At 45.6% G+C, this 26,913-nt stretch overlaps 1 protein-coding gene across 1 annotated transcript in view; it reads right to left on the bottom strand.

Moving 5' to 3' along the window:
- Positions 1 to 22,276, bottom strand: part of LOC144482121 (NACHT, LRR and PYD domains-containing protein 3-like) — a 90,373-nt gene extending 68,097 nt beyond the window's left edge. The window contains 4 exon segments of the mRNA XM_078201351.1: positions 7,166 to 7,209; positions 8,100 to 8,191; positions 9,323 to 9,417; positions 22,176 to 22,276. Coding sequence (XP_078057477.1) covers positions 7,166 to 7,209; positions 8,100 to 8,191; positions 9,323 to 9,386 — 200 coding nt within the window. The 5' untranslated portion in view covers positions 9,387 to 9,417; positions 22,176 to 22,276.
- Positions 22,277 to 26,913: the final 4,637 nt, after the last annotated feature.

The following is a 26,913-nucleotide window of genomic DNA, read 5'->3' as shown; positions in this document are numbered from 1 at the left end:
ATGCATTATTAGTCAACGCCGTTATCTACATTGAGGAAGGGATGTGGTGGTAATTTGGCAACAAGTGCAGGTTAGAGGCTGCGAATTCTGCAAGGATGACCTGTGCATATGTAGAAACATGGAAACCAGGAGCAGAAGAAGAACATTTATCCTCCGATCATGCTCCGCCATTCATTGAGATCATAGCTGACCATCTATCACAATGATGTGGAGATGCTGGCGTTGGACTGGGGTAAACACAGTCAGAAGTCTCAACACCAGGTTAAATTCCAACAGGTTTATTTGGTAGCAAATGGCTTTCGTAGCTAGTGGTTTTTGCTACCAAATAAACCTGTTGGACTTTAACCTGGTGTTGTGAGACTTCTTACTGCATCTATCTCAATGCCATATTCTCGCCTTCTATCCGTATCTTTTAAAAATGCATTTCTTTCTTGAATATATTCAGTGACTTGGCCTCCAGAACCTTCAATGGCAGATAATTCCACAGGTCCACTACCCTTTAAGTAAAAAAAATTCTCCTCCTCTCCTAAATAGTCTCCCGTATCCTGAGACTGTGCCCCCTGGTTCTAGATTCCCCAACCATGGAAAACTGTAGTCTGTCCAGTGCTGTTAGACTTGTATACATTTCAATCAAATCTCCTCTCATCCTTCTGAACTGTAGTGAAACTGGCAAACTTGAACAAATCCCCCCTCTTCGGACAGTGCGGCCAACTCTTGTGTCAGCCTCCGCTATATTTTCTCTATGGCAAATATATCCTTTCAAACCTGCACGCAATACGACAGCTGTGGTCTTGCCAAGGCGCTGTACAGCTGCAGATGGACATGTCTAATTATGATCAGAAGTCCTTTTGCAATGAAGGCAACATTCCATTTACCTTCCCAGTTGCTTGAGGCATCTGCCTGTGCACTTTCACTGATTGGTGTACAAGGACACCCAGATCCCTCTGGCTGTTTACCCTTCCGATTATTTCACCATTTGAATAATACTCTCCTGTTTTTCCACACCACAGTGTATAATCTTACATTTAGTGGCATTCTACTGCATCTGCCACTCAATCATCTGCTCACCCACTCACCTTGTCCAAACCACTTTGACAACTCCTTGTATCCTCCATTCCCTTAATCCCACCCAGTATTGTTTCATCAGTAAATTTGAAACTGTTACATTTGGTTCCCTCATCCTGATCATTGATATGTTTTGAGAAAGGCTGGGTGTGAAGCCCTGATACCGGTGGTACCGGACAAGTCACTGCTGCCATTTATTCTCACGCTCTTTTTCTTGTGTATAAATCAATTTGGATCCACACTAACAAATTATCCCCTAACCCAGCTGCTTTAATTTTGCCCACTGACTTATGAGGAATCATATCAAAAGCCTTCTGAAAGCACAAAAGCGATTCTTCTACTGGTTCTCTCTTAACTATTCTACTAATTACATCCTCAGAAAAGTCCTGTCGATTTTTAAAGCATTATTTGCCTTTTATAAACCCATGCTGGCTTTTTTCGTTCCCGTTAATGTTTTCGAACTAGTTTTTAAAATTTTTCTGGCAACTTCCCCACGACTGATCTCCGGCTAATTGGTGTGTAACGCTCTTTTTTCTCTTCCTACATTATTAAATAGTGGGATTACATTTACAACCCTCAATTCTGTAGGAACCGCTTCAGGGGCTCATATCATTTTGGACAATGACCACCAGTGCATCCAATATTTTCAGAGCCACTTCCTTTAATACTCAGATGTCGAGTATCAGGTGCTGGTGATTTGCCGCTCTTTAAACCCATTAATATCCCCATCACATTTTTCTTACAAATACAGATTTCGTTCAATTCCGTATATTCATTTGGTTCCCTAACATATTTGGAAGTTGCTTTTTTCTTTTCTGTGCCCTCTTTTGTGACGACAGAATGAAAGTTTATGTTCAATTCTTCTGCCATTTCTTTATTTTCCATTGCAAATGTCCTTGCTTCTGATGAGAAGGGACCTCCATTGTCTTTATTTATTTTTTTCTCTTCGCATATTTACTGAGGCTTTTACTGTTCGTTTCTACTTGTCTGCAATTTTAATCTCATAATCTAATTCCTGCGCTGGATCATTTTTTAATCTTCTTTTGCTGAATTCAAAACATTTCCCATCATCAGCCTTGCTGCCTTTCTATGCCAATTTTATATGGCTCCACGTTGGTTTTAATATTATCCCTAATTTATTGAATAAGCCACGTTTGAGCCACATTTCATCAGGTTTTTTTGCGCCAGACAGGAAGTCAGCATTATTGTAATTCATGAAAACGTTGTTTAAAAATAAACCATTTCTTATCCACCATCAACCACGTTAGTAAGGTTCCACCATCTATCCTTGATAATTCGCTTCACATACACTCTTAATTTCATTTGTTTAGATTCAGAGCCCTAGTTTCAGATTCAAATATTTAACTCTCGAACTTAATGAAACATTCTGTCATTTAATAGGTGCTCTTCTCCAAGGGAACGGCACAGGATTGTGAATTAATCCTTCATTACTCGTTGCACAGTATCTGGTTTAGAATAGCCTGTTCGCTGGTTGGCTCCTCAATGCATTTGTCTAAAAAGAACACTCCAGGAATGCCTCCTCTACTATACCATTGCTAATTTGGTTTGTCCAATCTACGTGTAAATGTAAGTCATCCATGATTTCAGTTGGACCCTTATTGCATGAATTCTGGATTTCGTGTTTAACACCTTAACTTCTACACCCCACATAGGCTGCAGCATTGCATGATGTCAGATCATCAACACCGTCAATTAGGAATAAATAAATAAATCCTGGCCTGGATGGTGACACGCACATCCAGAAAAGTATAAATTAAAGAAAGAGAAGCTCAACTTGTTGATGTTGGGGATTGAGGAGAAAGGGGTAAGGAACTTTACTTGGTTGTATGCAGTTTTAACATTTCAATGTTAAGTTGTCATGCAGTCAAAACAAGGATGTTACCAGAGTTGAGCAATTATTGTTAATGTGAGAATTTGTGAATGTTGGAATAATTCCACTCGGGCGGAGCAGAATATGGGATGTGTTGGTGCAAGTTTTCAAGATGCTGAAAGCAAGAAATGAAATCAATGTACAGCAACAATGGGGAGCAGTTGGGTTTTTCGTTCCCAAAATTTTCATTTGTGTCCCTTTCCCAGTTTTTGTTTGACACATTTCCATCATTCCAACTCTTTTGTGTTTTAAGCTGCTTTTCTCCCACCGGCCTTTGTTACCTCTCACTCTACTTTTTTCACTGCCACTAACACCATTTTCTTTTTTTTTCAGAATTATACCCAAACCGTTTCCTTTTCAGATGCTGACAGATCCTTTGGCTATTTTCACCTCTGCAGATCGTTTTGAGATCACAATACTTGCTATGTGTCTCCTTTTCTTTCCTATTTTCCAGTTTCCTTCCTGTCAAATTCTACAAAGATCTTGTTGCATTCATTATCATTAGTAGCGTGGGAATAAAATTATGTGGTATTGTGTATTTAACAACGAAATACTGATTTGAATCAGTGAGATAATCCTTCCTCCTCCTGCAATCAGATCTTTTCTTTTTTGGGACGCAGAAGTTAGGATTACACTCAACCACAAGAGTGAGGAGGATTACATTTTTGGAAGTGCTGTCTTTCAGATGAGACGTTTACACAAGGTACAATCTGCCCATTGCAGTGGATGAAAAATGTCGCACAGCACCATTTTAGAAAAGAGTCAGAGTTATGCCCCAATCAACATCGTAAGAAGATACATTATATGTTCATTATCACATTGTTACCCATGGGAATTTGATGTCTGAAAATTGCCTGACATGTTTCCTAGAATACAACGACAGCAACTCAAAACTACTTCATTGAAAACAAGGAGTTTGGAGATGCTTGGTCGACATGAAAAACAATTTTTAAACACAAAATATTTTTATACGATTGTGTGATTGAAGATGCCTCAGTACAAAATAATTATTGAAGGAGGCAGTTGGATGAAGGGGCTAGATGAGTAGCTATTGGGTACACCGGACCTATCTTTCACCCATTGTACTTCAAGGTGGGAGAGGCGTAGGCTTTGGACGTTCTGTTAAGGGAGTGTTAGTGATTTGCTGCAGTGCATCTTTTACGAGGTGCACATGCTGACATTGTGACGTGGGAGGAAATATTTTTAAGAACAAATTCCATGCAAATCAAGTGGGCAGCTTTATTCTAGATAGTGTTTAGCTGCTTAGATAATGTTGGACACAATGATCCATGATTGTGAAGTGTATTCCGTCACGTTGCCCATTTTTGTCTTCTGGATTATTTGCAGACTTTGGGAATTTAGGAAGTGAGCCTTGCAGCAAATTCCCAGCCTCTGACTCTTCTCGTTGAGTTTGTTTTCAATTGTAACTCTCATGGTTGTTGAAGGGGGTTTCCGCAATGGTAATGTGACTTAGTGTCAAACAGGGATGGAGTTGTGTGGCAGGAATATCACTGACCATTTACTAGACTGGATATTGTCCAGCTCTGATATCTGAGGAGTTACAGATTAAGTTGTACATTTTAAAATCAATACTAAAACACCTCCACTTCTGACCAATTGATAGCAGATAGGTCATAAGAACATAAGAAATAGGAGCAGGAGTAGGCCATCTAGCCCCTCGAGCCTGCCCCGCCATTCAATAAGATCATGGCTGATCTGACGTGGATCAGTACCACTTACCCGCCTGATCCCCATAACCCTTAATTCCCTTACCGATCAGGAATTCATCCATCCGCGCTTTAAACATATTCAGCGAGGTAGCCTCCACCACCTCAGTGGGCAGAGAATTCCAGAGATTCACCACCCTCTGGGAGAAGAAGTTCCTCCTCAACTCTGTCTTAAACCGACCCCCCTTTACTTTGAGGCTGTGTCCTCTAGTTTTAACTTCCTTACTAAGTGGAAAGAATCTCTCCGCCTCCACCCTATCCAGCCCCCGCATTATCTTATAAGTCTCCATAAGATCCCCCCTCATCCTTCTAAACTCCAACGAGTACAAACCCAATCTCCTCAGCCTCTCCTCATAATCCAAACCCCTCATCTCCGGTATCAACCTGGTGAACCTTCTCTGCACTCCCTCCAATGCCAATATATCCTTCCTCATATAAGGGGACCAATACTGCACACAATATTCCAGCTGCGGCCTCACCAATGCCCTGTACAGGTGCATCAAGACATCCCTGCTTTTATATTCTATCCCCCTCGCAATATAGGCCAACATCCCATTTGCCTTCTTGATCACCTGTTGTACCTGCAGACTGGGCTTTTGCGTCTCATGCACAAGGACCCCCAGGTCCCTTTGCACGGTAGCATGTTTTAATTTGTTTCCATTGAGATAGTAATCCCATTTGTTATTATTTCCTCCAAAGTGTATAACCTCGCATTTCTCAACGTTATACTCCATTTGCCATATCCTCGCCCACTCACTCAGCCTGTCCAAATCTCTCTGCAGATCTTCTCCGTCCTCCACACGATTCACTTTTCCACTTATCTTTGTGTCATCTGCAAACTTCGTTACCCTACACTCCGTCCCCTCCTCCAGATCATCTATATAAATGGTAAACAATTGCGGCCCGAGTACCGATCCCTGCGGCACGCCACTAGTTACCTTCCTCCAACCGGAAAAACACCCATTTATTCCGACTCTTTGCTTCCTGTCGGATAGCCAGTCCCCAATCCACTTTAACACACTACCCCCAACTCCGTGTGCCCTAATCTTCTTCAGCAGCCTTTTATGGGGCACCTTATCAAACGCCTTTTGGAAATCCAAAAACACCGCATCCACCGGTTCTCCTCCATCAACCGCCCTAGTCACATCTTCATAAAAATCCAACATGTTCGTCAAGCACGACTTTCCCCTCATGAATCCATGCTGCGTCTGATTGATCGAACCATTTCTATCCAGATGCCCTGCTATCTCCTCTTTAATAATGGATTCCAGCATTTTCCCTACTACAGACGTTAAGCTGACCGGCCTATAGTTACCCGCCTTTTGTCTCCTTCCTTTTTTAAACAGCGGCGTAACATTAGCCGTTTTCCAATCAACCGGCACTACCCCAGAATGCAACGAGTTTTGATAAATAATCACTAACGCATCCACTATTACCTCTGACATTTCTTTCATACCCTGGGATGCATTCCATCCGGACCCGGGGACTTGTCCACCTTCAGTCCCATTAGTCTACCCAGCACTGCCTCTCTGGTAACATTAATCGTCTTAAGTATTTCTCCTGCTGCCAAACCTCTATCGTTAATATTTGGCAAACTATTTGTGTCCTCCACCGTGAAGACCGACACAAAAAACTTATTTAAAGACTCAGCCATATCCTCATTTCCCACTATTAACTCCCCCCTCTCGTCCTCCAAGGGTCCAACATTCACTCTAGCCACTCTATTCCTTTTTAAATATTTATAAAAACTTTTACTATCATTTTTTATATTAATTGCTAGCCTAGCTTCATAGTCTATCCTTCCTTTCTTTATCGCTTTCTTAGTTTCTCTTTGTTGTTTCTTAAATTTTTCCCAATCACTTGTTTCTCCACTATTTTTGGCCACTCTGTACGCAGCTGTTTTTATTTTAATACTCTCCTTTATTTCCTTCGTTATCCACGGCTGGTTCTCCCTTTTCTTACAATCCTTGTTTTTTGCTGGAATATATTTCTGCTGAGAACTGAAAAGGATCTCCTTAAAAATCCTCCACTGTTCCTCAGCTATCCTACCTGCCAGCCTGCTCTCCCAGTCGACCTTAGCCAATTCATCCCTCATCCTATCATATTTCCCTCATGAAACAGCTGGAGATATTTTCAGAGAACACAGGACGTTGAGGAACTCTAGTATCAGGGCCATGGGTCTGCCATGATTGACCTCGAACAATCATGACTATCATTGTGCTAGGTATGACTGCAGCCATTGCAGAGATTTAGCGCAGTTCCCATTCATTTCTATCGCCTTAGCGTTCCATGACAGAGTTCAATCAAATAATGTTGTGACGTCAGAGGCAGACACTCGTGTTGGTCCATGAATGGACCAAGGGTTTAATGAGATCAGGAGGCAAGTGATACTGGCAGTACCTAAAAGGAACTTCAATTATCATGTTATTAAATGCTTAAAGTGTATTTATTCATGTTACATAGAGGCTTGCATTAAGAATGCAATGTAGTGACCGAGGAAATCCCGTCGTTGTCACGCTCCAGCGCCTGTTCAGGTACATTGAGGGAGAATTTCACATGGTCAATGCACCTAACCATCACGTCTTTCAGACTGTCGGAGGAAAGCTGAACACCCGACGGAAACGCACACAAAAACTCGGCAGCACGGTTCCAAAGTAGTTAGCAGTGCTGCCTCATAGCGCCACGGACCTGGGTTCAATTCCCGGCTTGGGTCACTGTGTGGAATCTGCACAGTCTCCCAGTGTCTGCGTGGGTTTCTTCCGGGTGCTCTGGTTAGGTGCATTGGCCATGCTAAATTCACCCTCAGTGTTCCCGAAAAGGCGCTGGAGTATGGCAACTGGGGGATATTCACAGTCACATCTTTGCAGAGTTAATGCAAGCCTACTTTTCACAATAATAAATAAACTTTAAAATGTGGAGAACATGCAGACACCACGTAGAAAATGACTCAAACCAGGAATCGAACCCGGGTTCCCAGCGCTATGAGGCAGTAATGCTAACCACTGTGCCACTTTGCCGTCCCATACTGCAAAGTATCTGCAACTTTAAGTCACTGGTAATTACTCATTTTATCTCTGCCACTTAGTGGGAGGAGGCTTGTGGGGTGCAAATTTTCCATATGGATTTGTCCTGTTTTGGGCATGGGATAGACAGTTTTTTACACGTTGTTGGGTGTATTCCATGTTGCCAGCATTGTAGCTGTATTGGAACAGTTGTCTTTTTAGGAGAGCAGCAAGAGAGACCATAGCTTCTTATTGTTCAGCAAATTATTCTTCCTCTAATTTCATCAGGTCTGCGATGTGAAAATGGACAAAATCACTAAACCCACTATATCCTGGACTTACATGACTTTCTTTCACACCAATATGATCGCATGCTGTAAACATCAGACAGAGTCTCGCCACTCCTTCAATCGCCTGTTCTAGTCTGTCCCGGTAGAATTTGGTCAACAGCAACAGTTGGTCATCTTCACAGTTTGTCAAGAACTCAGTGATTTTAGAGTTTGGATCTGTGAACAGAAATTGGAAAAAAATGAAACACAATGAGTTCCTATATAGGCTGTTTTAATTTCCCGTAAACTTAAAACAACCCACTGAAATGTCATGTGAGCCATGTTATCAACTATCTTTCAGAAAACATTCGTGATATTTATCTCATTTGTGAATAAAACCCATATATCCAGCTGACCTCCAAATCACTTCATACCCCTGGTTAGTAAGAAGCAATTCACGTTAAATTACCAATATCAATTACCTTTTTTGGCAGGAAATGTTTTTGCGTTTAGAAGCATTTTCCAATTTCATTCCGGAAAGGTTTTGCCTTTATTTTAACTGCAATCGCCACAGCCGGGATTGGTCTATTCAGGAGCTTGTCTCGCTTGTAACATAACTTCTATCCCTACATGCTCTTGTTCTCTGGACATAAAATCCAACATTAAATTGTTTGTTTTACTTTTTGCTCCCTTTTCACGATATTTTAACAATCTATATTCAGGGATTCTCAAGGTTCTGTAGAGCTTCCAAGTTTCTAGGTTTTCCACATTTGGAAAGGGCCCTGTTCTATCCCTTATTGAAAGTGAAGGACCTGATATTGGCCTGCATTTTAATCTATTTGCCACAAATGTGCCAGTTCACTTAATTTACTGATATTTCTTTGCATATTGCCAGCTGTACTGACTACGATGTTTCAATAACTTTGTGTCATAATCAGTTTTATATATCCAATTTTTTATTCCATCATCGAGGCTGTCAATAAATTTGGTTAGTAATTGTGAGCCTAACACAGATGCTTCTGGAACACAGCAAGTTGCATCCTGACAGTCAGCCTAAATGTCCATTTACCTCATCTCTATCCCTTGCTTTTCCACCAATTTTACAATGAGGTCAAAAATGTGCCTTCAATTGCATGACAGACATTTTAAGAAACTCTGTCCAAATGCCTGCTGGATGTCTATGTAAGCAATGCCTATCGACATGCACTAGACATTGCTTTCAGCACAACTTCATTGTATCAGCATTACTGGTTTATAATTTGCTGCTGCTATATTCTTCTCTGTTCCTTGTGTGAACTGCAGGTTCATGAATGAGGTCTGGATTCATTCACAGGACGTTGAAAACTTGGGAGTGTTTTCTGAACCTACCATTGTCCAATGTCAATCTTTTTGAAGATATTGGATATACTCCGCTGTTGAAACCTTCAGCCATTTTTGTGACAGGTGTTTTCGATTCTGGTGCTCTGAAATAAACAAATCCACAGCAGGGTTAAATGGAAACTGTGAAGTGAAAATGCCTTGTTTGTATCTTTAAGCAGCAACGTGATTTCCAAATTTTATATGGGGACGATTTTTTGATATTTACAATCTCACAAACACCATGTAGATATATATAACTGGTAGATCTGACGGTGACCCCACCACCTTGGTACTGTTGGTACTGCCTCTTCAAAAAATCATCTTGATCTCATTTGCCCTTGAAAATCCCTGGCCCATGTCCAGCCTCCCTTTTCTCCAAAACACATGACCATAACTTTACCTGCTAAATGTAGACACAACTTTCTTGGAGCTTGTTTGAATACATCTAACTAGGTTTCCACCTATGCCACAATACTGAAACAGCTCTTATCAAAGTCAAACATTACATTCTAGCAGAAATAAAATGGTCAGTGAAGTATCTTCAGCCGACTCTACGTCTCTGAAGCCTTTGGCACAGTTGATCACATGATCATCCTCTTCACTGCCTTCCAGCTGGGTGGAAATTATCCCTGTCTTTTTGCTTATCCAGTAAATCGCAGAGCACATATCACTGGCATTGGTTTATCTTCCCTATCCCATTCTCTGGAGTCCCACCAGTGGGCTATCTGTTTCTCATAAATATATTGCTTGTCAGCAAATTTTAAAAAGTGTTACACATGCAAGATGATCTTACTAACTGCCCTGAAACTTGCTTCTTGTATCCTAACTTGCACCATGTCTCATTAACCCTAGATCCTTGTACACCATCTGGAACCTCAATCGAGCTTTTCAAATATATCCACTGACTCACACGTCCCAGCCAGATATTATAGTCCAGCCTTAGATGTTGGCAATATTTCCGCACTCCTGAAAGTTTGACCAGCCCTTATTTGGATTCTTCGACACATGGGCCCCTTGCCTTCAGCTGCCAAGAGACTACACTCTGGAATACTCATCCCAAACATCTTCCAGCCTGTGGAACCCTTTCTTTAATTAAGAGCTATGGATCTGAACAAACTGGTTTAGCATTGGGAGATATAGTGGCAGAGTGGCTAGCACTACTGTCTCACATCTCCAAGGACCTGCCTTCGATTCCCGGCTTGGTCACTGTCTGTGTGGAGTTTGCACATTCTCCCCGTATCATTGTGGGTTTCCTCAGGCTGCTCCGGTTTCCTCCCACAGTCCAAAGATGTGTGGCTTAGGTTGATTAGTCATGCAAGATTGTCCCTTAGTGTGGCGGGATGTGTTAGTTAGAGTGATTAATGGGGTAACTGCGTGGGGTTGTGGGGATAAGTCCAAGATGCGATTGTTGTCGGTGCAAACTCGATGGGCTGAGTGGCCTCTTTCTGCACTGTGGGGTTTCTATTATTTCTGTGAGGTTTCTGGGTGTCCTTCCTTGTACTACTTACCTTGGGATATGGCATCAAGTAGGTAGACTATCAGGAGAAAATTGAAACGTCAAAACACAATCTCTGTAAAGAGATTCAATCTCTATCCCAGACCTTGCAATGCCCTCCAGGGAAGGAATTTCTCGCTCGTGCCGGTGGACATGGCATGCTCCCCTTCCAGGGAAACCAGCAGTAAACCTGGCCACAGAAAATGAGTAAATTATCTGAAGGAGAACCCTATCGAATCTGGTCTTCCTGGAGCCAGTAATAGCCTACAAGGCCAAAGCAGGAACGGGTGGGGCTTCCCTCCTGTTACCGCACATCCTCCCCATCTTCACTTCCACCACTCCCCCCTTCGCTTCATCTACTGTGGGTGCACCGAGATCGGAAACAGGGGGCAGAACTGCAAAAATTAAGTTACATGCTTTTCAGAAAATGTGTGTAGTCAAGGAGAACTTCCCGTAAAAGTGTTCCATGGAATCCTAAATGCCTCAAATGAAGCAAGAACTGCGAATGTGTGTGAACAGAAGCAACTGACAGCTCTAAGTGATTGCTCCTTGCAACATCCCTCCAACGCAAGTCCACATGGTGAGGAAGATTCCGATATTTTGAACCCTCAACCTGGGATTGTGTCTGTCTGAATGATAACGATGAGCTCTACCCTCCTCGGGTTGGGCACTGTCTGATCTCAATCACTACATCTTGCCTAGTTAACAAACTTTCTGATATCACTGGCTCCATCTACCCAGGGTCACATAATGTCTGATCTCACTGACTCCATCCTCCTCGGGTTAAACACTATCTGGTCTCACTGATTCCATCCTCCCCGGGTTACACACTGTCTGATCTCACTGACTCCATCCTCCCCGGGTTACACACTGTCTGATGTCACTGACTCCATTCTCCCCGGGTTACACACCGTCTGATATTTCACTACTTTCCCCATGTTTCTGTCCCGGGTCTGTTCACATTTTGGGTGAAAAGTGGAAATTGGCTATTTGCTCTCCAAGCTGAGGATAGATGTACAGAAACAGCGTGTGTTTGAAAAATGTAACAGTAACAGGATGTATACTCAGTGTTATAATGCTGTGCCTATTCAGACTAGAATCACCCAGAAACACTCAGTTTTGATCCTGTCTGTATTCAGACTAGAATCACCCTGATATACTCTGTAATAATGCTGTCCGTCTTCAGACCAGAATCTGCACGGTGCAACAGTGGTTAGCACCGCTGCCTCACAGTGCCAGGGACCAGAGTTCAATTCCCAGCTTGGGTCACCGTCTGGGTGGAATTTGCACATTCTTCCCATGTCCACGTGGGTTTACTCCAGGCGCTCCGGTTTCCTCCCACAATCCAAAGATGTGCGGGTGAGGTGCATTGGCCATGCTAAATTGCCCCTTAGTGTCAGAGGGACTGGCTGGGATACATGCATGGGGTTGTGGGGATAGGGCCCGGGTGGGATAGTGGTCAGTGCAGACTCGATGGGCCAAATAGCCTCCTTCTGCACTGTAGGATTCTATGATTCTATAATCACCCAAACATACTCTGTTATAATGCTCTCTGTATTCAGAGCACAATCGCCCAGATATATTCAGTGTTGATGCTGCGTCAGAAGCTTTTTCCCCAGGGTGGAAGAATCAGTTACTAGGGGCTATGGGTTTTAGGTGCGAGGGGCTGGGTTTAAAAGAAATGTACGAGGCAAGTTTTTTTGCACAGGTGGTGGGTGCCTGGAACTCGCTACCAGGGGATGTAGTTGAAGTGGATACGACAGTGACTTTCAAGGTTTATTCACCAAAGAGAAGGACTTGGTGGATGATGAGTCTGGGAAAGGATGTGTAGATAGTTTGAGTCATGTTGAGATCAAAGAGGAGGTGGTATTGGGGTTCTTGAGAAACATTAAGGTAGACAAGTCCCCAGGGCCTGATGGGATATACCCCAGAATACTGAGAGAAGCAAGAGAGGAAATTGCTGGGGCCTTGAGAGATATCTTTGTATCCTCACTGGCTACAGGGGAGGTCCCAGAGGATTGGAGAATAGCCAATGTTTCTCCTTTGTTTAAGAAGGGTAGCAAGAATAATCCAGGTAATTACAGGCCAGTGAGCCTTACATGAGTGGTAGGGAAATTATTGGAGAGGATTCTTCGAGACAGGATTTATTCCACTTGGAAATAAGTGGACATATTAGTGAGAGGCAACATGGTTTTGTGAAGGGGAGGTCGTGTCTCACGAACTTGATCGAGTTTTTCGAGGAAGTGATGAAGATGATTGATGAGGGGAGGGCAGTGGATGTTGTCGACATAGACTTCAGTCAGGCCTTGGACAAGGTCCCTCATGGCAGACTGGTGCAGAAGGTGAAGTTGCATGTGATCAGAGGTGAGCTGGCAAGGTGGATACAAAACTGGCTTGGTCAAAGAAGACAGAGGGTAGCAGTGGAAAGGTGCGTTTCTGAATGGAGGGCTGTGACAAGTGGTGTTCCTCAGGGATCAGTGCTGGGACCTTTGCTGTTTGTAATTTATAAATGATTTGGAGGAAATTGTAACTGGAGTGATGAGTAAGTTTGCGGATGACACAAAGGTAGGTGGATTTGCGGATAGGGATGAGGACCATCAGAGGATACAGCAGGATATAGATCAGTTGGAGACTTGGGCAGAGAGATGGCAGATGGAGGTTAATCCGGACAAATGTGAGGTAATGCATTTTGGAAGGTCTAACACAGATAGGAAATATACAATAAATGGCAGAACCATGAGGAGTATTGATAGGCAAAGGGATCTGCGTGTACAGGTACACAGGTCACAAAGTGGCAATGCAAGTGGAGAAGGTAGTCCTGAAGGCATATGGCATGCTTGCCTTCATCAGCCAGGGTATTGAGTTTAAAAATTGGCAAGTCATGTTGACGCTTTACAGAACCCGAGTGAGGCTGCACTCGGAATATCGTGTTCAATTCTGGTCGCCACACTACCAGAGGATGTGGAGGCTTTGGAGAGGGAACAGAAAAGATATACCAGCATGTTGCCTGGTATGGAGGGCATTAGCTATGAAGAGAGGTTGGAGAAACTTGATTTGTTCTCACTGGAGTGATGGACGTTGAGGGGAGACCTGATAGAAGTCTACAAGATTATAAGAGGCATGGACAGAGTGGATAGTCAGAAGCTTTTTCCATGTGTGGAAGAGTCAATTACGAGGGGGCATAGGTTTAAGGTGCGAGGGGCAAGGTTTGAGAGAGATGTACGAGGCAGATGTTTTACACAGAGTGGTGGTTGCGTGGAACTCGTTGCTGGGGGAGGTAGTGGAAGCGGATACGGTAGTGACTTTTAAGGGGCGTCTTGATAAATCCATGAATGAGATGGGAATAGAGGGATATAGTCCCCGGAAGCGTAGGGGGTTTTAGTTAAGTCGGGCAGCATGGCCGGTGCAGTCTTGGAGGGTCGAAGGGCCTGTTCCTGCGCTATAATTTTTTGTTCTTTGTGCGTCTTGACAAATACATGAATAGGATGGGGATAGAGGTATATGGCCCCCAGAAGAGCAGTTTTTTTTTAGTTCAGACAGCATGGTCGGTGCAAGCTTGTAGGGCACTCTGGTCATGCGCATGCATAGTGCTGGACATGATGGTCCGTGCACATCCGTTAACACCAAGGCCGGGGCTTCGATGCTTCCCCTTCTCTGATTGATGGATCTCGGTGTCAATCACCCTCCCTTAAACAGCGAGGAAGCTCAGTCTCATTCTGGTCACTGACTGACACAAAACAAAATCCAGAAAATATGAGACAAAAACAGAACAGAAAAATAAGAGAAAGAAACAGGTAACAGTTCAGGCGGAGAGAGAGAGAGAACAGTTCAAAGAGGAAAGTTTTAAACGGAAATTGATAAAGCCTCATCTTTTCATTGTCCTTGTGCCAAGATCCATTGGTGTCCATGGCACCAAGGAGTTCCTCCCTCCTTTCCTTCCAAACACCTTGTGACTGACTCCCTCCCTCTCTCTTCAATCTTCCCCATTCACTTTTCCCATTCTCCACTGCTCTGACCAATTGTGTGGGACAATATTACTTTTCATTGATCAGACTCTGTTCCAACATCAGCAGGAGTTAATTGAGGAACCTCACCCCATCAAGGAACCACACCAGGGATTTACAAACTTACAGGAAGAGGAGTAAGTGAACATTCATTTTCATTCAATGAGATGATTGTTCACCCGTTCCTGAACACAATCTACCAGGTTGATAATTCACCGAACATCCACTGCTCAGTTTGCTGAAAATTATCAATTTCAGAAACCATAAATTTGCACAATTTGTTTTTCTAACCACTCAAAACCACAATTGGTTCCCACCTCCACCTCTCACTCCCTCTCTCCCTTTCCCTTCTTCTCTCACCTTTTCCCTCTCCCTATTCTCCCTCCAAGGGGTGCAGCAGCTGCTGACACAGGAAAACCTTCTGTTCTTTGCTAAAATGAGGAGGGACATTTCTGCAAGGTGACTGAGACTGTGGAGCGCTGGCATGCGAGGGAAAAGCTCAGAGATTGAAATGCCAGTGAAATTCTGCATCTTGCAACATGCATCTTAACAAAATAGACCAGATCAACAAAGGGATAACTTCAAATGTGGCTTCTTAAAAATGAGCAGAATCTCAAAGAAAACTTAAACAAAGCAAAATACGATGAAATGAGTTCAAACACACTCTGGTCCTCTCCACCAGGTAAGGAAAGCTTTTATGTTTCAGGGAGATATCGCATTCTCCCATTCTAGGCACACCTGGCAGGGAACATAGCTGCCAGATCACTGATGACAAGGCGACTATGGCAGGGAGGACCTGGAAACTACCATTATCACAAAAGAGGTATGTTGGGCAAACTTATGGGTTAAAGGCAGACAAGTGTCCTGGCCCTGATGGAATGCATCGCAGGGTACTAAAACAGATGGTGGGGAAAATAGCAAATGCATTATGTGGTCGGGAAAATGCTTGAATCTATCAAGGAAGAAATAGCGAGACATCTGGATAGAAATTGTCCCATTGGAAAAATGCAGCATGGAAAAAAGAGGCTCCATCCTCCCTGGGTTACACACTGTCTGATTGCACTGACTCCACACTCTCCAGGTTAGACACGATCATCTCACTGGCTCCATCCTCCCTGGGATATGCACTGTCTGATCTCACTGCCTCCATCCTCCCCAGGTAATACACCGTCTGATCTCAATGGCTCCATCCTCCCCGGATGACACACTGTCTGATCTCGCTGACTCCATCCTCCCTGGGATATGCACTGTCTGATCTCACTGCCTCCATCCTCCCCAGGTAATACACCGTCTGATCTCAATGGCTCCATCCTCCCCGGATGACACACTGTCTGATCTCGCTGACTCCATCCTCCCTGGGATATGCACTGTCTGATCTCACTGCCTCCATCCTCCCCAGGTAATACACCGTCTGATCTCAATGGCTCCATCCTCCCCGGATGACACACTGTCTGATCTCGCTGACTCCATCCTCCCTGGGATATGCACTGTCTGATCTCACTGCCTCCATCCTCCCCAGGTAATACACCGTCTGATCTTAATGGCTCCATCCTCCCCGGATGACACACTGTCTGATCTCGCTGACTCCATCCTCCCTGGGATATGCACTGTCTGATCTCACTGCCTCCATCCTCCCCAGGTAATACACCGTCTGATCTCAATGGCTCCATCCTCCCCGGATGACACACTGTCTGATCTCGCTGACTCCATCCTCCCTGGGATATGCACTGTCTGATCTCACTGCCTCCATCCTCCCCAGGTAATACACCGTCTGATCTCAATGGCTCCATCCTCCCCGGATGACACACTGTCTGATCTCGCAGACTCCATCCTCCCTGGGATATGCACTGTCTGATCTCACTGCCTCCATCCTCCCCAGGTAATACACCGTCTGATCTCACTGCCTCCATCCTCCCCGGATGACACACTGTCTGATCTCGCTGACTCCATCTTAGGCAGAAAGAAAGTGGAAATTCCCTATTTTTAAACAAGCTCTTTACAATAAAGGCAAAAATGCCATTTTCCTTCTTAACACCTCATAGAATCCCTACTGTGCAGAAGGAGGCCATTCAGTCTACCCAGTCTGCACCAATCACAATCCCACCCATCCTTGTCACCCCACATATTTGCCCTGCTGATCCCTTTGACACGAAGGGGCAATTTAGCATGACCAATCAACAGAACCTGCACATCTTTGGAGTGTGGGAAGGAACTGGAGGACTTGGAGGAAACCCATGCAGACCCGAGGAGAATGTACAAATTCCGCACAGACAGTCACACAAGCCGGGAATCGAACCTGGTTCCTCGGTGCTATGAGACAGCAGTGTTATAACCATTGTACCAGCTGTATCTGAGGTGATCATTGCAGATTAGAGAGCAGCTTCCTCGATGGTCAACTGATGGAATGCGACTGGGCCGGATGGGGTACGGGAACAATCACTCAGATCATGCTCAGATCAGTTGGTGGGGGTATTCGCAGACATTTTCAACATGTCCTTACAACAATCTAAGGTCCCTATCTGCTTAAAGAAAACGACCATTATCCCAATACCAAAGAAAAGCTTTGCAGCATGCTTATGACTATTATTCAGTGGCTCTGACATCCATCATTATGAAGTATTTCGAAAGGCGAGTCATGGCATTCATCAATTCCAGCCTCCCAACTGCGTGGATCACAACAGTTCGCCTCCCACCACAACTGGTCCACAGCAAACCCCATCACCCTGGCCCTGCACTCAACGCTGGAACACTAGATAACAAATACACCTACATCAGACTCTTATTTATTGACTACAGCTCAGCCTCCAACAACATTATTCCGACAAAACTCATCTCCAAACTCAGTTGCCTGGGCCTCGGCTCCTCCCCCTGCGACTGGATCCTGAACTTCTTAACCAAGAGACCACAATCAGTAAGGATAGGCAACAACACCTTCTCCACGATCTTCATCAACACCAGTGCCCCAGAAGGCTGTGTTCTCGGCCCCTACTATATTCCTTATACACTTATGACTGTGTGGCCAAATTCGCCTCCAACTCGATTTTTAAGTTTGCCAATGACACCACCGCAGTGGGTTGGATCTCAATGACAAGACTGAGTACAGGAATGAGATAGAAAATCTGGTGAACTGGTGCGGCAACAATAATCTCTCCCTCAATGTCAACAAAATGAAGGAGATTGTCATTGACTTCAGGAAGCGTAGAGGAGAACGTGTCGCTGTCTACAGCAACCTGGGCAAGTAGAAAGGATCCTGAGGTTCAATTTTTCATGTGTCCAGATCAGCAACAACCTGTCCTGGTTCCCTCTGCCGACACTATAGTTAAGAAAGCCCCACCAATGCCTCATCAGAAGACGAAGGAAATTTGGCATGTCAGTTACAATTCTCACCAACTTTTACAATTGCACCACAGAAAGCATTCTTTCTGGTTGTATCAAAGTTTGGTTTGACTCCTGCTCTGCCTAAGACCACAAGAAACTTCAAAAGGTCGTGAATAAAGCCGAATCCATCACGCAAACCAGCCTCCTATCCATTGACTCTGCCTACACTTCCTGCTGCCTCGGCAAAGCAGCCAGCACAATTAAGGACCCCACTGCACCCCAGACATTCTCTCTTCCACCTTCTTCCCTCGGGAAAAAGATACAAAAGACTGAGGTAATGCACCAACCGACTCAAGAACAGCTTCATCCCTGCTGCCATGACTTTTGAATGGACATTGCTTTAAATTGATCTTTCTCTGCACCCAAGCTATGCCTTTAACACGGCATTCTGCACCCTTTCATTTCCTTCTCTATGAACGGTATGCTTTGTCTTTATGGTGCACAAGAAACAATACTTTTCACTGTATGTTAATACATGTGATAATAATAAATCAAATCAAAACCTTGTTGCCCCTTGATGGACATGCCAGCTAACGTTTAGTGATTCATGTAATGAAATACCTGGATCTCTCTGTACTTTACTCACCTGCAGTCTGTCTCCTTTTAGACAACAATCTGCCTTTTGATTCCACCTACTTGAAGTGCATGACCTCACACTTGCCCACATTAAATTCCACTTTCCAAGTTTTCACCTAGTCACCCAGTCTATCTGTATCCGTTTGCAGCATCACAATATCCTCATCACAACATGCCCTTCCAACTAACTTGGTATCATCGGCCAATTTGGAAACCTTACATTCTGTTCCTTCTGCCAGGTCACAAAACAATTGTCAGCCAAGAACTGATCCCTTCGGTGCTGCACTAGTTATACCTTTCCAGTCTGAAAAGGAGCCATTTATTCCAATTCTGTTTACTGCGTGTCAGCTTTCAATCCACGCTAACGCACTTCCTCCAATTCCATGAGCTTTACCGTGATGCGCCATCCTGTTATGGATCACCTTGTCAAATGCTCATACAGGGCCCAGACTGAATTAACTGAGAGAGATCCGTTGCTGTGTTTACTCATACAATTTAAATGGTATTTACACGGACAAGGCCGAGATTGTAATAACAGATCTTTCTATGAAATATAGAATCATCCAATTCCTGCAGTGCAGGAGGAGGCCATTTGGTCCATCCAGTCTGCACCAACCACAATCCCACCCAGACCCTATCCCCGTGTTTACCCTGCTAATCCACCTGACACTGAGGAGCAACTTAGCATGGCCAGTGCCCCTATGCAGCTGATGTTTGGAGAGTGTGAGGAAAGCCCCGCAAACACGGGGAGAATGTGCAGACTCCACACAGACAGTGAGCCAAGGCCGACAAAGTCAGTGAGGTGAAAGTTGCGCAGTAGAAGCCCAGACAGGGCAAAAGAGCGGGGAGGGGATTTCCATGAGGCACAAACATTGTGGGTACCAGTTCTTTTCTCTCTCTTTAGAGATAGAGTTTGGGATTTGGGGCTGCTGTGGCAATACACGTGTTGCACTTTGAATGTGCACATATCCTCGTTTTCAATCAAGCGCTCAGTCAATTTCCGTGCATTTGCTGAATGTGCGGCTGTAAAAGCAATTTAGTTTCATGATCTCATACAGGGCCCAGACTGAATTAACTAAACGAGATCTGTTGCTGCGTTTACTCATACAAGCACTAGATTGTAAGAACATAAGAACATAAGAAATAGGAGCAGGAGTAGGCCATCTAGCCCCTCGAGCCTGCCCCGCCATTCAACAAGATCATGGCTGATCAGTTCCACTTACCCGCCTGATCCCTATAACCCCTAATTCTCTTACCGATCAGGCATCCATCTATCCGTGATTTAAACATATTCAACGAGGTAGCCTCCACCACTTCAGTGAGCAGAGAATTCCAGAGATTCACCACCCTCAGAAGAAGTTCCTCCTCAACTCTGTCCTAAACTGACCCCCCTTTATTTTGAGGCTGTGCCCTCTAGTTCTAGTTTCCTTTCTAAGTGGAAAGAATCTCTCCATCTCTACCCTATCCAGCCCCTTCATTATCTTATAGGTCTCGATAAGATCCCCCCTCAGCCTTCTAAATTCCAACGAATACAAACCCAATCTGCTCAGTCTCTCCTCAATCAACACCCCTCATCTCTGGTATCAACGTGGTGAACCTTCTCTGCACTCCCTCCAAGGCCAATATATCCTTCCGCAAATAAGGGGACCAATGCTGCACACAGTATTCCAGCTGCGGCCTCACCAATGCCCTGTACAGATGCAGCAAGACATCTCTGCTTTTATATTCTATCTCCCTTGCGATATAGGCCAACATCCCATTTGCCTTCTTGATCACCTGTTGCACCTGCAGACTGGGTTTTTGCGTCTCATGCACAAGGACCCCCAGGTCACTCTGCACAGCAGCATGTTGTAATTTCTTTCCATTTAGATAATAATCCAATTTGCTATTATTTCTTCCAAAGTGAATAACCTCGCATTTGTTAACGTTATACTCCATCTGCCAGATCCTCGCCCACTCACTCAGCCTGTCCAAATCTCTCTGCAGACCTTCTACGCCGTCCACACGATTCACTTTTCCACTTATCTTTGTGTCGTCTGCAAACTTCGTTACCCTACACTCAGCCCCCTCCTCCAGATCGTCTATATAAATGGTAAATAGTTGAGGCCCCAGTACCAATCCCTGCGGCACACCACTAGTTACCAACTGCCAACCAGAAAAGCACCCATTTATTCCGACTCTCTGCTTCCTGTCGGATAGTCAATCCCCAATCCACGCTAACATCCTACCCCCAACTCCATGTGACCCAATCTTCTTCAGCAACCTTTTGTGAGGCACCTTATCAAACGCCTTTTGGAAATCCAAAAACACTGCATCCACCGGTTCCCCTCCGTCAACCGCACTATTCACATCTTCATAAAAATCTAACAAGTTCGTCAAGCAGAATCCATGCTGCGTCTGCTTAATCGAACTGTAATAATTTTGATGGTGCTGTACAGTGTTTACACAGACAAGGCCGAGATTGTAATAACAGATCTTTCTGTGAAACATTGAATCATCCAATTGCTGCAGTGCAGGAGGAGGCCATTTGGTCCATCCAGTCTGTACCGCCCACAATCCCACCCAGACCCTATCCCCGTGTTGACCCTGCTAATCCCCCTGACACTGAGCAGCAACTGAGCCTGGCCAGTGCCCCTGTGCTGCTGATGTTTGGAGAGTGTGAGGAAAGGGCCGCAGACACGGGGAGAATGTGCAGACTCCACACAGACAGTGAGCCAAGGCCGGGAATTGAAGCCGGCTCCCTGGCGCTGTGAGACCGCAGCACCAACCACTGAGCCACCGCGCCGCCCACAATGTAACTGACCGTCCCCGCTCTGTTAATATGATACAAAGACAGGCTGTATTTACACAGGAAACCGCCATTTTAATTCTCAAGCTGAATGTTGTTAAAGTTGAAACTTTTTCTGGGCCGTTAATTCCTCCCCGTGATTCACAAACCCGGAACTACCCGGATACGCAGTGAAAACACCGCAGTGCGCCTGCGCGCAGTAGGAAGCGGACCGCACCCTCCCGGAGTGAAGTTCGCGCAGGCTCACTCCGGTCGGCGGCCGCTGCTTTTCGGCTCGTGGATTGGTCAGATCCCGGTCATGTGCTGTGAGCGGCAGTGACTTCAGACCCCCCTCTCCAGCCGCGCGCAGAAACCGTGAACGGCCGTTCCCACGTGACCGCGAGCCGCTCTCACTGAGTGGGCGGGACCTCGCTGCATCCTCATTCCCCATTGGTGCATTCTGCTGTCCGTCAAATGAACACAGCCAATAGGAACCCGCTCCAGCAGAATGATTGGCAGCCAGTGCGGGCGCACTCGGGCAGCTTGTGATGAAGCAGCGACTCGCTGCCACTGGGGACAATCCCAGTCAGCGAGAGTCGGCGCCGCTGAAGTGGAGACTTTTTCTCTTATTTAATTCCTGACCGTTATTCAAAAATTCGGTGTGAACGTCACTGGGAAAGCCCCGCACACGCAGTGAGAAACGCCGCTGGGAAAGCCCCGCACACGCAGTGAGAAACGCCGCTGGGAAAGGCCCGCACACGCAGTGAGAAACGCCGCTGGGAAAGCCCCGCACACGCAGTGAGAAACGGCGCGGCGCCTGAACTCCGCACTCGAGACGGCGGCGGCTGTTTGTCCGCTCGCCGATTGGCCAGATCCAGGTCACGTGCTCTGCGTCGGCAGTGACGTCAGAACGCCCCCTCCAGCCTCGCGCGGAAACCGTTTAACGGCCGCTTCCAGCCACGTCACTGAGTGGGCGGCACCTCATTGCGTCATCATTCAGATTTACATACAGCACGGAAACAGGCCCTTCAGCCCAACTTGTCCAGGCTGCCCCTGTTTTTAAACCCCTAAACTCGTCCCAATTGCCCACATTTGGCCCATATCCCTCTATACCCATCTAACTAAATGCTTTTTAAAAGACAATTGTCCCCACCTCTACTACTCCCTCTGGCAGCTCGTTCCAGACACTCACCACCCTCTGTGTGAAATAATTGCCCCTCTCACCTTCAACCTCTGCCCTCTAAGGTTTAGACTCCCCGAACTTTGGGAAAAGACATGAACTATCCAGCTGATCTGTGCCCTCATTATCTTATAGACCTCTATAAGATCACCCCTCAGCCTCCTATGCTCCAAAGAAAAAAGTCCCAGTCTATCCAACTCCTCAAAGAACAAAGAACAAAGAACAATACAGCACAGGAACAGGCCCTTCGGCCCTCCAAGCCCGCGCCGCTCCCCGGTCCAGGATTGAATCCTGAATCCAGGATCCCCGCCCAATTTTTTCAGCCTATCTACATAAATAGGCAGCCGCTCCAGCAGAATGATTGACAGCCAGTGTGGGTGGAGTCGGGCAGATTGTGATGAAGCAGCGACTCGCTGTGGATTCGCTGCCATTCCAGCCAGCAAGAGGCAGCAAGGGCGGCACCTTCCGTCCCCAAGCGCAGCATTCGCACCATCCCACTTTCAACCCCAGCACCACATACAGCTTCTTGTTGTTTCTTCCATTGGCAGCACCCCCGGGTGCTCTTGGTGCTCCCGTTCCAGCACCTTTCCTCTTAATGATGGGGGATTGAGGCTCTCATAGCCCAGAATAAACATCCAGCAACACCGACAACTCCCAGCTTCCGCACATTTACCGCTGTAACTCCAGGTGCTTTCTACTCGTCGTCCCTCTCTGGACAAGTTGCACACCCTGCCTCATAACCGGATCATTCCGGGTAACTGGTTAGCCGTTACCGGAACTTTATCTTCTTGTGTGAAATGCATTGTCTGCACATTCCAGCGGGAACATCTTTATCTCCAGGCAAAGGCAGCCTTGACAGAGCATCCGCATTGCCGTGTTTCTCTGACTGACAGCACCAACACCCACCTCTGCAATCAAACTGCTGCCATGGACGGTATCCCAGTGAATGGTCCAAGGATGGAAGATAAAATATAGGAATTATGAATGGGAGTCAGTAATTCAGCCCTTCGAGCTCCGTCACAACATCATCATGGCAGAGCTTTTAATTTCTTGATGCAAAGACGATGCCGAAGCCTTCTTTTTCCACCCGAGCAAACTTTTCCTCAGCTTTCGTCAATGACCTAGAAGCGAATACTATGGATCTTCCTCTCCGTTTGACATAACGTGAGACAGGACAACCTCAATCCCATTGGGCGAGGCGTCGCATTTAAGGTGCAGGGGTAACTTTGGGTTAAATTGAACTCGCATTTCCAATCTCTTCAAAGCCTGCTTTAGCACCAGAGAAGCCTCCTATTTTTAATTCACTTCCACGGCTCTCCTTTCACCAGCAACTGGAGCATCAGTTTCAATGTTGTCGCCAGATCCGGAATGAGCTTGTCATAGTAATTGATATAAACAGGGCCTAGTTTTAAGGCTGATAAAATTGGATATCCTAAATTAAAGAATTGGGCACATTGAAATCAAAAACAGTCAAACCGCAGGCAGGCCAATTGTACAATACACAAATGTGTCTGGGCCTGACCCATCAACCACCCATCAAAGGTCGTTACACTCTACTTGAGACTTAGCAGGAGATCATGGCACCTCATTGAAATGCATCGGTCTATTGTTAGAAGCCCAGATCGGGCCAGACTTTCTGTCACCAAGAGATCCTGTAGAAACCTTACCTGATAACAAGTTTAACAACATGGAGATGGACACCTGGGGGGCGGACCCTGGTGTCCTGTCAGACAGACATCAAGAAACCCACTGGGTATTGGAACCCCCTCCTGGGACCTCATTGACCAGAAGCCAGAGAAGTTTCTGGAAAGGCAAGCAGGCTGGGGATAAAGGGACACACTCAGAGGCACAAGGAGCGAAGACTCGACAGGGGAGACAGCCGTGACCATTCGGAAGACTGACCAGAGAAGGAAGGAAGGAAGAAGCGGCCATCGAGACTCACCTTCGTGACGACAGACCAGAGGGACTCAGAGAATCGGGCCTGCAGTTTAACCAAACCATCTTTATGGGTAGTATACTTGAATCTGCTGGGGTATCCTCTTGTTTTATGTGGGTAATTTAAGGGTTAATAGTGTTATTTAATAAACTTGTTGAATCTTTACTTGTGTTTGTCCTTGTCCACCTTGCAAATAAGGGCACCGGGGTAAAACCTTGGAGTAAGTAAACTGGTTGAAAGTATCTGAGATTAACAGGTACAAGAATTAGACCCAAAATTCACCTGAATTGGGACACATTGTCTGGTCTTGGGGCTTTCATGATGACCTCCATCTTGGGCCTTGTGCAATCCATTTCATGACCCAGGCATTCAATGGAGTCCTTGAAGAACTCATATTTCTCTCTTGATTTGCAGGCCGTGCTCCTGCAACCTCTAAGGTATTCTCCAAGTACTGGGAAAATAGTCGAATCCATGAGCAAGATCTCATCCAGGTAAGTCTGGATTCTTGTCATTCCACTCAGGATTTGGTCCATGGCCTTCTAATCGAGATAGGGGCGCATGTAATCAAGATGGGGGCATTCCAAACTGAAATTGGGGGCACTTGTGATTCACCTGGGCACTCCTCTTTGACAGGAGCACTGCGAGCTGATATGCGGGCACTCAGAATTGAAACTGTCACTGCTCTAAATCTAAATGGGAGCACACTTAATCAGGATAGAAGTCTCTCTTATTCGAGATACGGCGTGCTCCCAATCGAGATGGGGGGGCACTGCTAACAGCGATGGGGGGAGGGGTCACTGCTAACGGTGATGGGGGCGGGGGGGGCACTGCTAACGGTGACGGGGGGGGGCACTGCTAACGGTGACGGGGGAGGGGGGCACTGCCAATGGCGATGGGGGGGGGACTGCTAATTGAATTAGTCGCTGCTCCAAATCTAAATAGGAGGCACCCCGAACTGATAAAGAAGGCTCCATCATTCGAGATACGGGGCACTCCTAATCGAGGGAGGGACAGACCTAATCGAGGTAGGCAGCATTCCTAATTGACCGGGGACACTCAGAAATGACGGGGGGCACACCTAACTGAAATAGTCACTGGTCCAAATCTAAACAGGGGGGCATTCCTAATCGAGATAGAAGGCTCCCTTATTGCAGATAGAGACACTCCAAATCAAGATGGGACACTCCTAATCGTTAGAGGGTCACTCGCAATCGAGATAGGGGGCACTCCAAATTGAGATAGTTGGGACTTCAAATCGAGCTAGAGGGAACTACTAATTGACACGGGCACTCCTGTGAACCTGGCACTGAACCCAGCCAGGCCTGTGACACTGAATCCTAAAGGACAGAGTGAATCCAGCCAGGCCTGTGGGACTGTATCTCAAGCGACAGACAGAACCCAGCAATGCCTGTGACACTGAATCTCGAAGGATAGAGTGATCCCAGCCAGGCTTGTGACACTGAATCTCAAAGGACACAGTGAACACAGCCAGGCCTGTGAGACTGAATCTGAAAGGACAGAGTGAATCCAGCGAGGCCACTGTTCGACCACCCCGAAGCCTCCTATGCTCCAGGAGAAAATGTCCCAGTCTTTGCAGCCTCTGCTTATAACTCAAACCATCAAGACCCTGCAGTATCCCAGTAGTTCTTTTCTGCACACTTCCTAGTTTAGTAATATCCTTTGTATTATAGGGTGACCAGAACAGTACACAGTATTCCAAGTGTGGCGTTACCCAATGTCTTGTACAACTTCAACATGATGTCCCAAATCCCATTCAGTATTCTGACCAATGAAACCAAGCATGTGGAATGCCTTCTTCACCACTCTATCCATTGTGACTCCACTTTCAAGGAGCTATGAATCTGTACGCCTAGATCTCTGTTCTATAACTCTCACCAATGCCCTACCACTAACTAAGTAGTGCGCTGGTTCGATCTACCAAAGTGCATCACCTTGCGTTTATCTAAATTAAACTCCATCCACCATTCATCAGCCCACTCGATCAAATGATCAAGATCCCGTTGCAATCCGAGATAACTTTCTTCACTGTCCTCTATGCCACAAATCCTGGTGTCATCTGCAAAATTACTAACCATGCCTCCTAAATTCTCATCTAAATCATTAATATAAATTACAAATAGCAGGGGACCCAGCACCGATCCCTGAGGCTGGTCACAGGCCTCCAGTTTGAAAATAGAACAACCCTCGACAACCACCTTCTGTCTTCTGTCATCAACCAATTTTGTATCCATTTGGCCACCTCA

This window comes from Mustelus asterias (genome assembly GCF_964213995.1).
Source record: "Mustelus asterias chromosome 26 unlocalized genomic scaffold, sMusAst1.hap1.1 SUPER_26_unloc_2, whole genome shotgun sequence".
NCBI classification, from domain to species: domain Eukaryota; kingdom Metazoa; phylum Chordata; class Chondrichthyes; order Carcharhiniformes; family Triakidae; genus Mustelus; species Mustelus asterias.
Note: the sequence above shows the minus strand (reverse complement) of the source record. Positions and strands in the feature narration are given on the sequence as shown.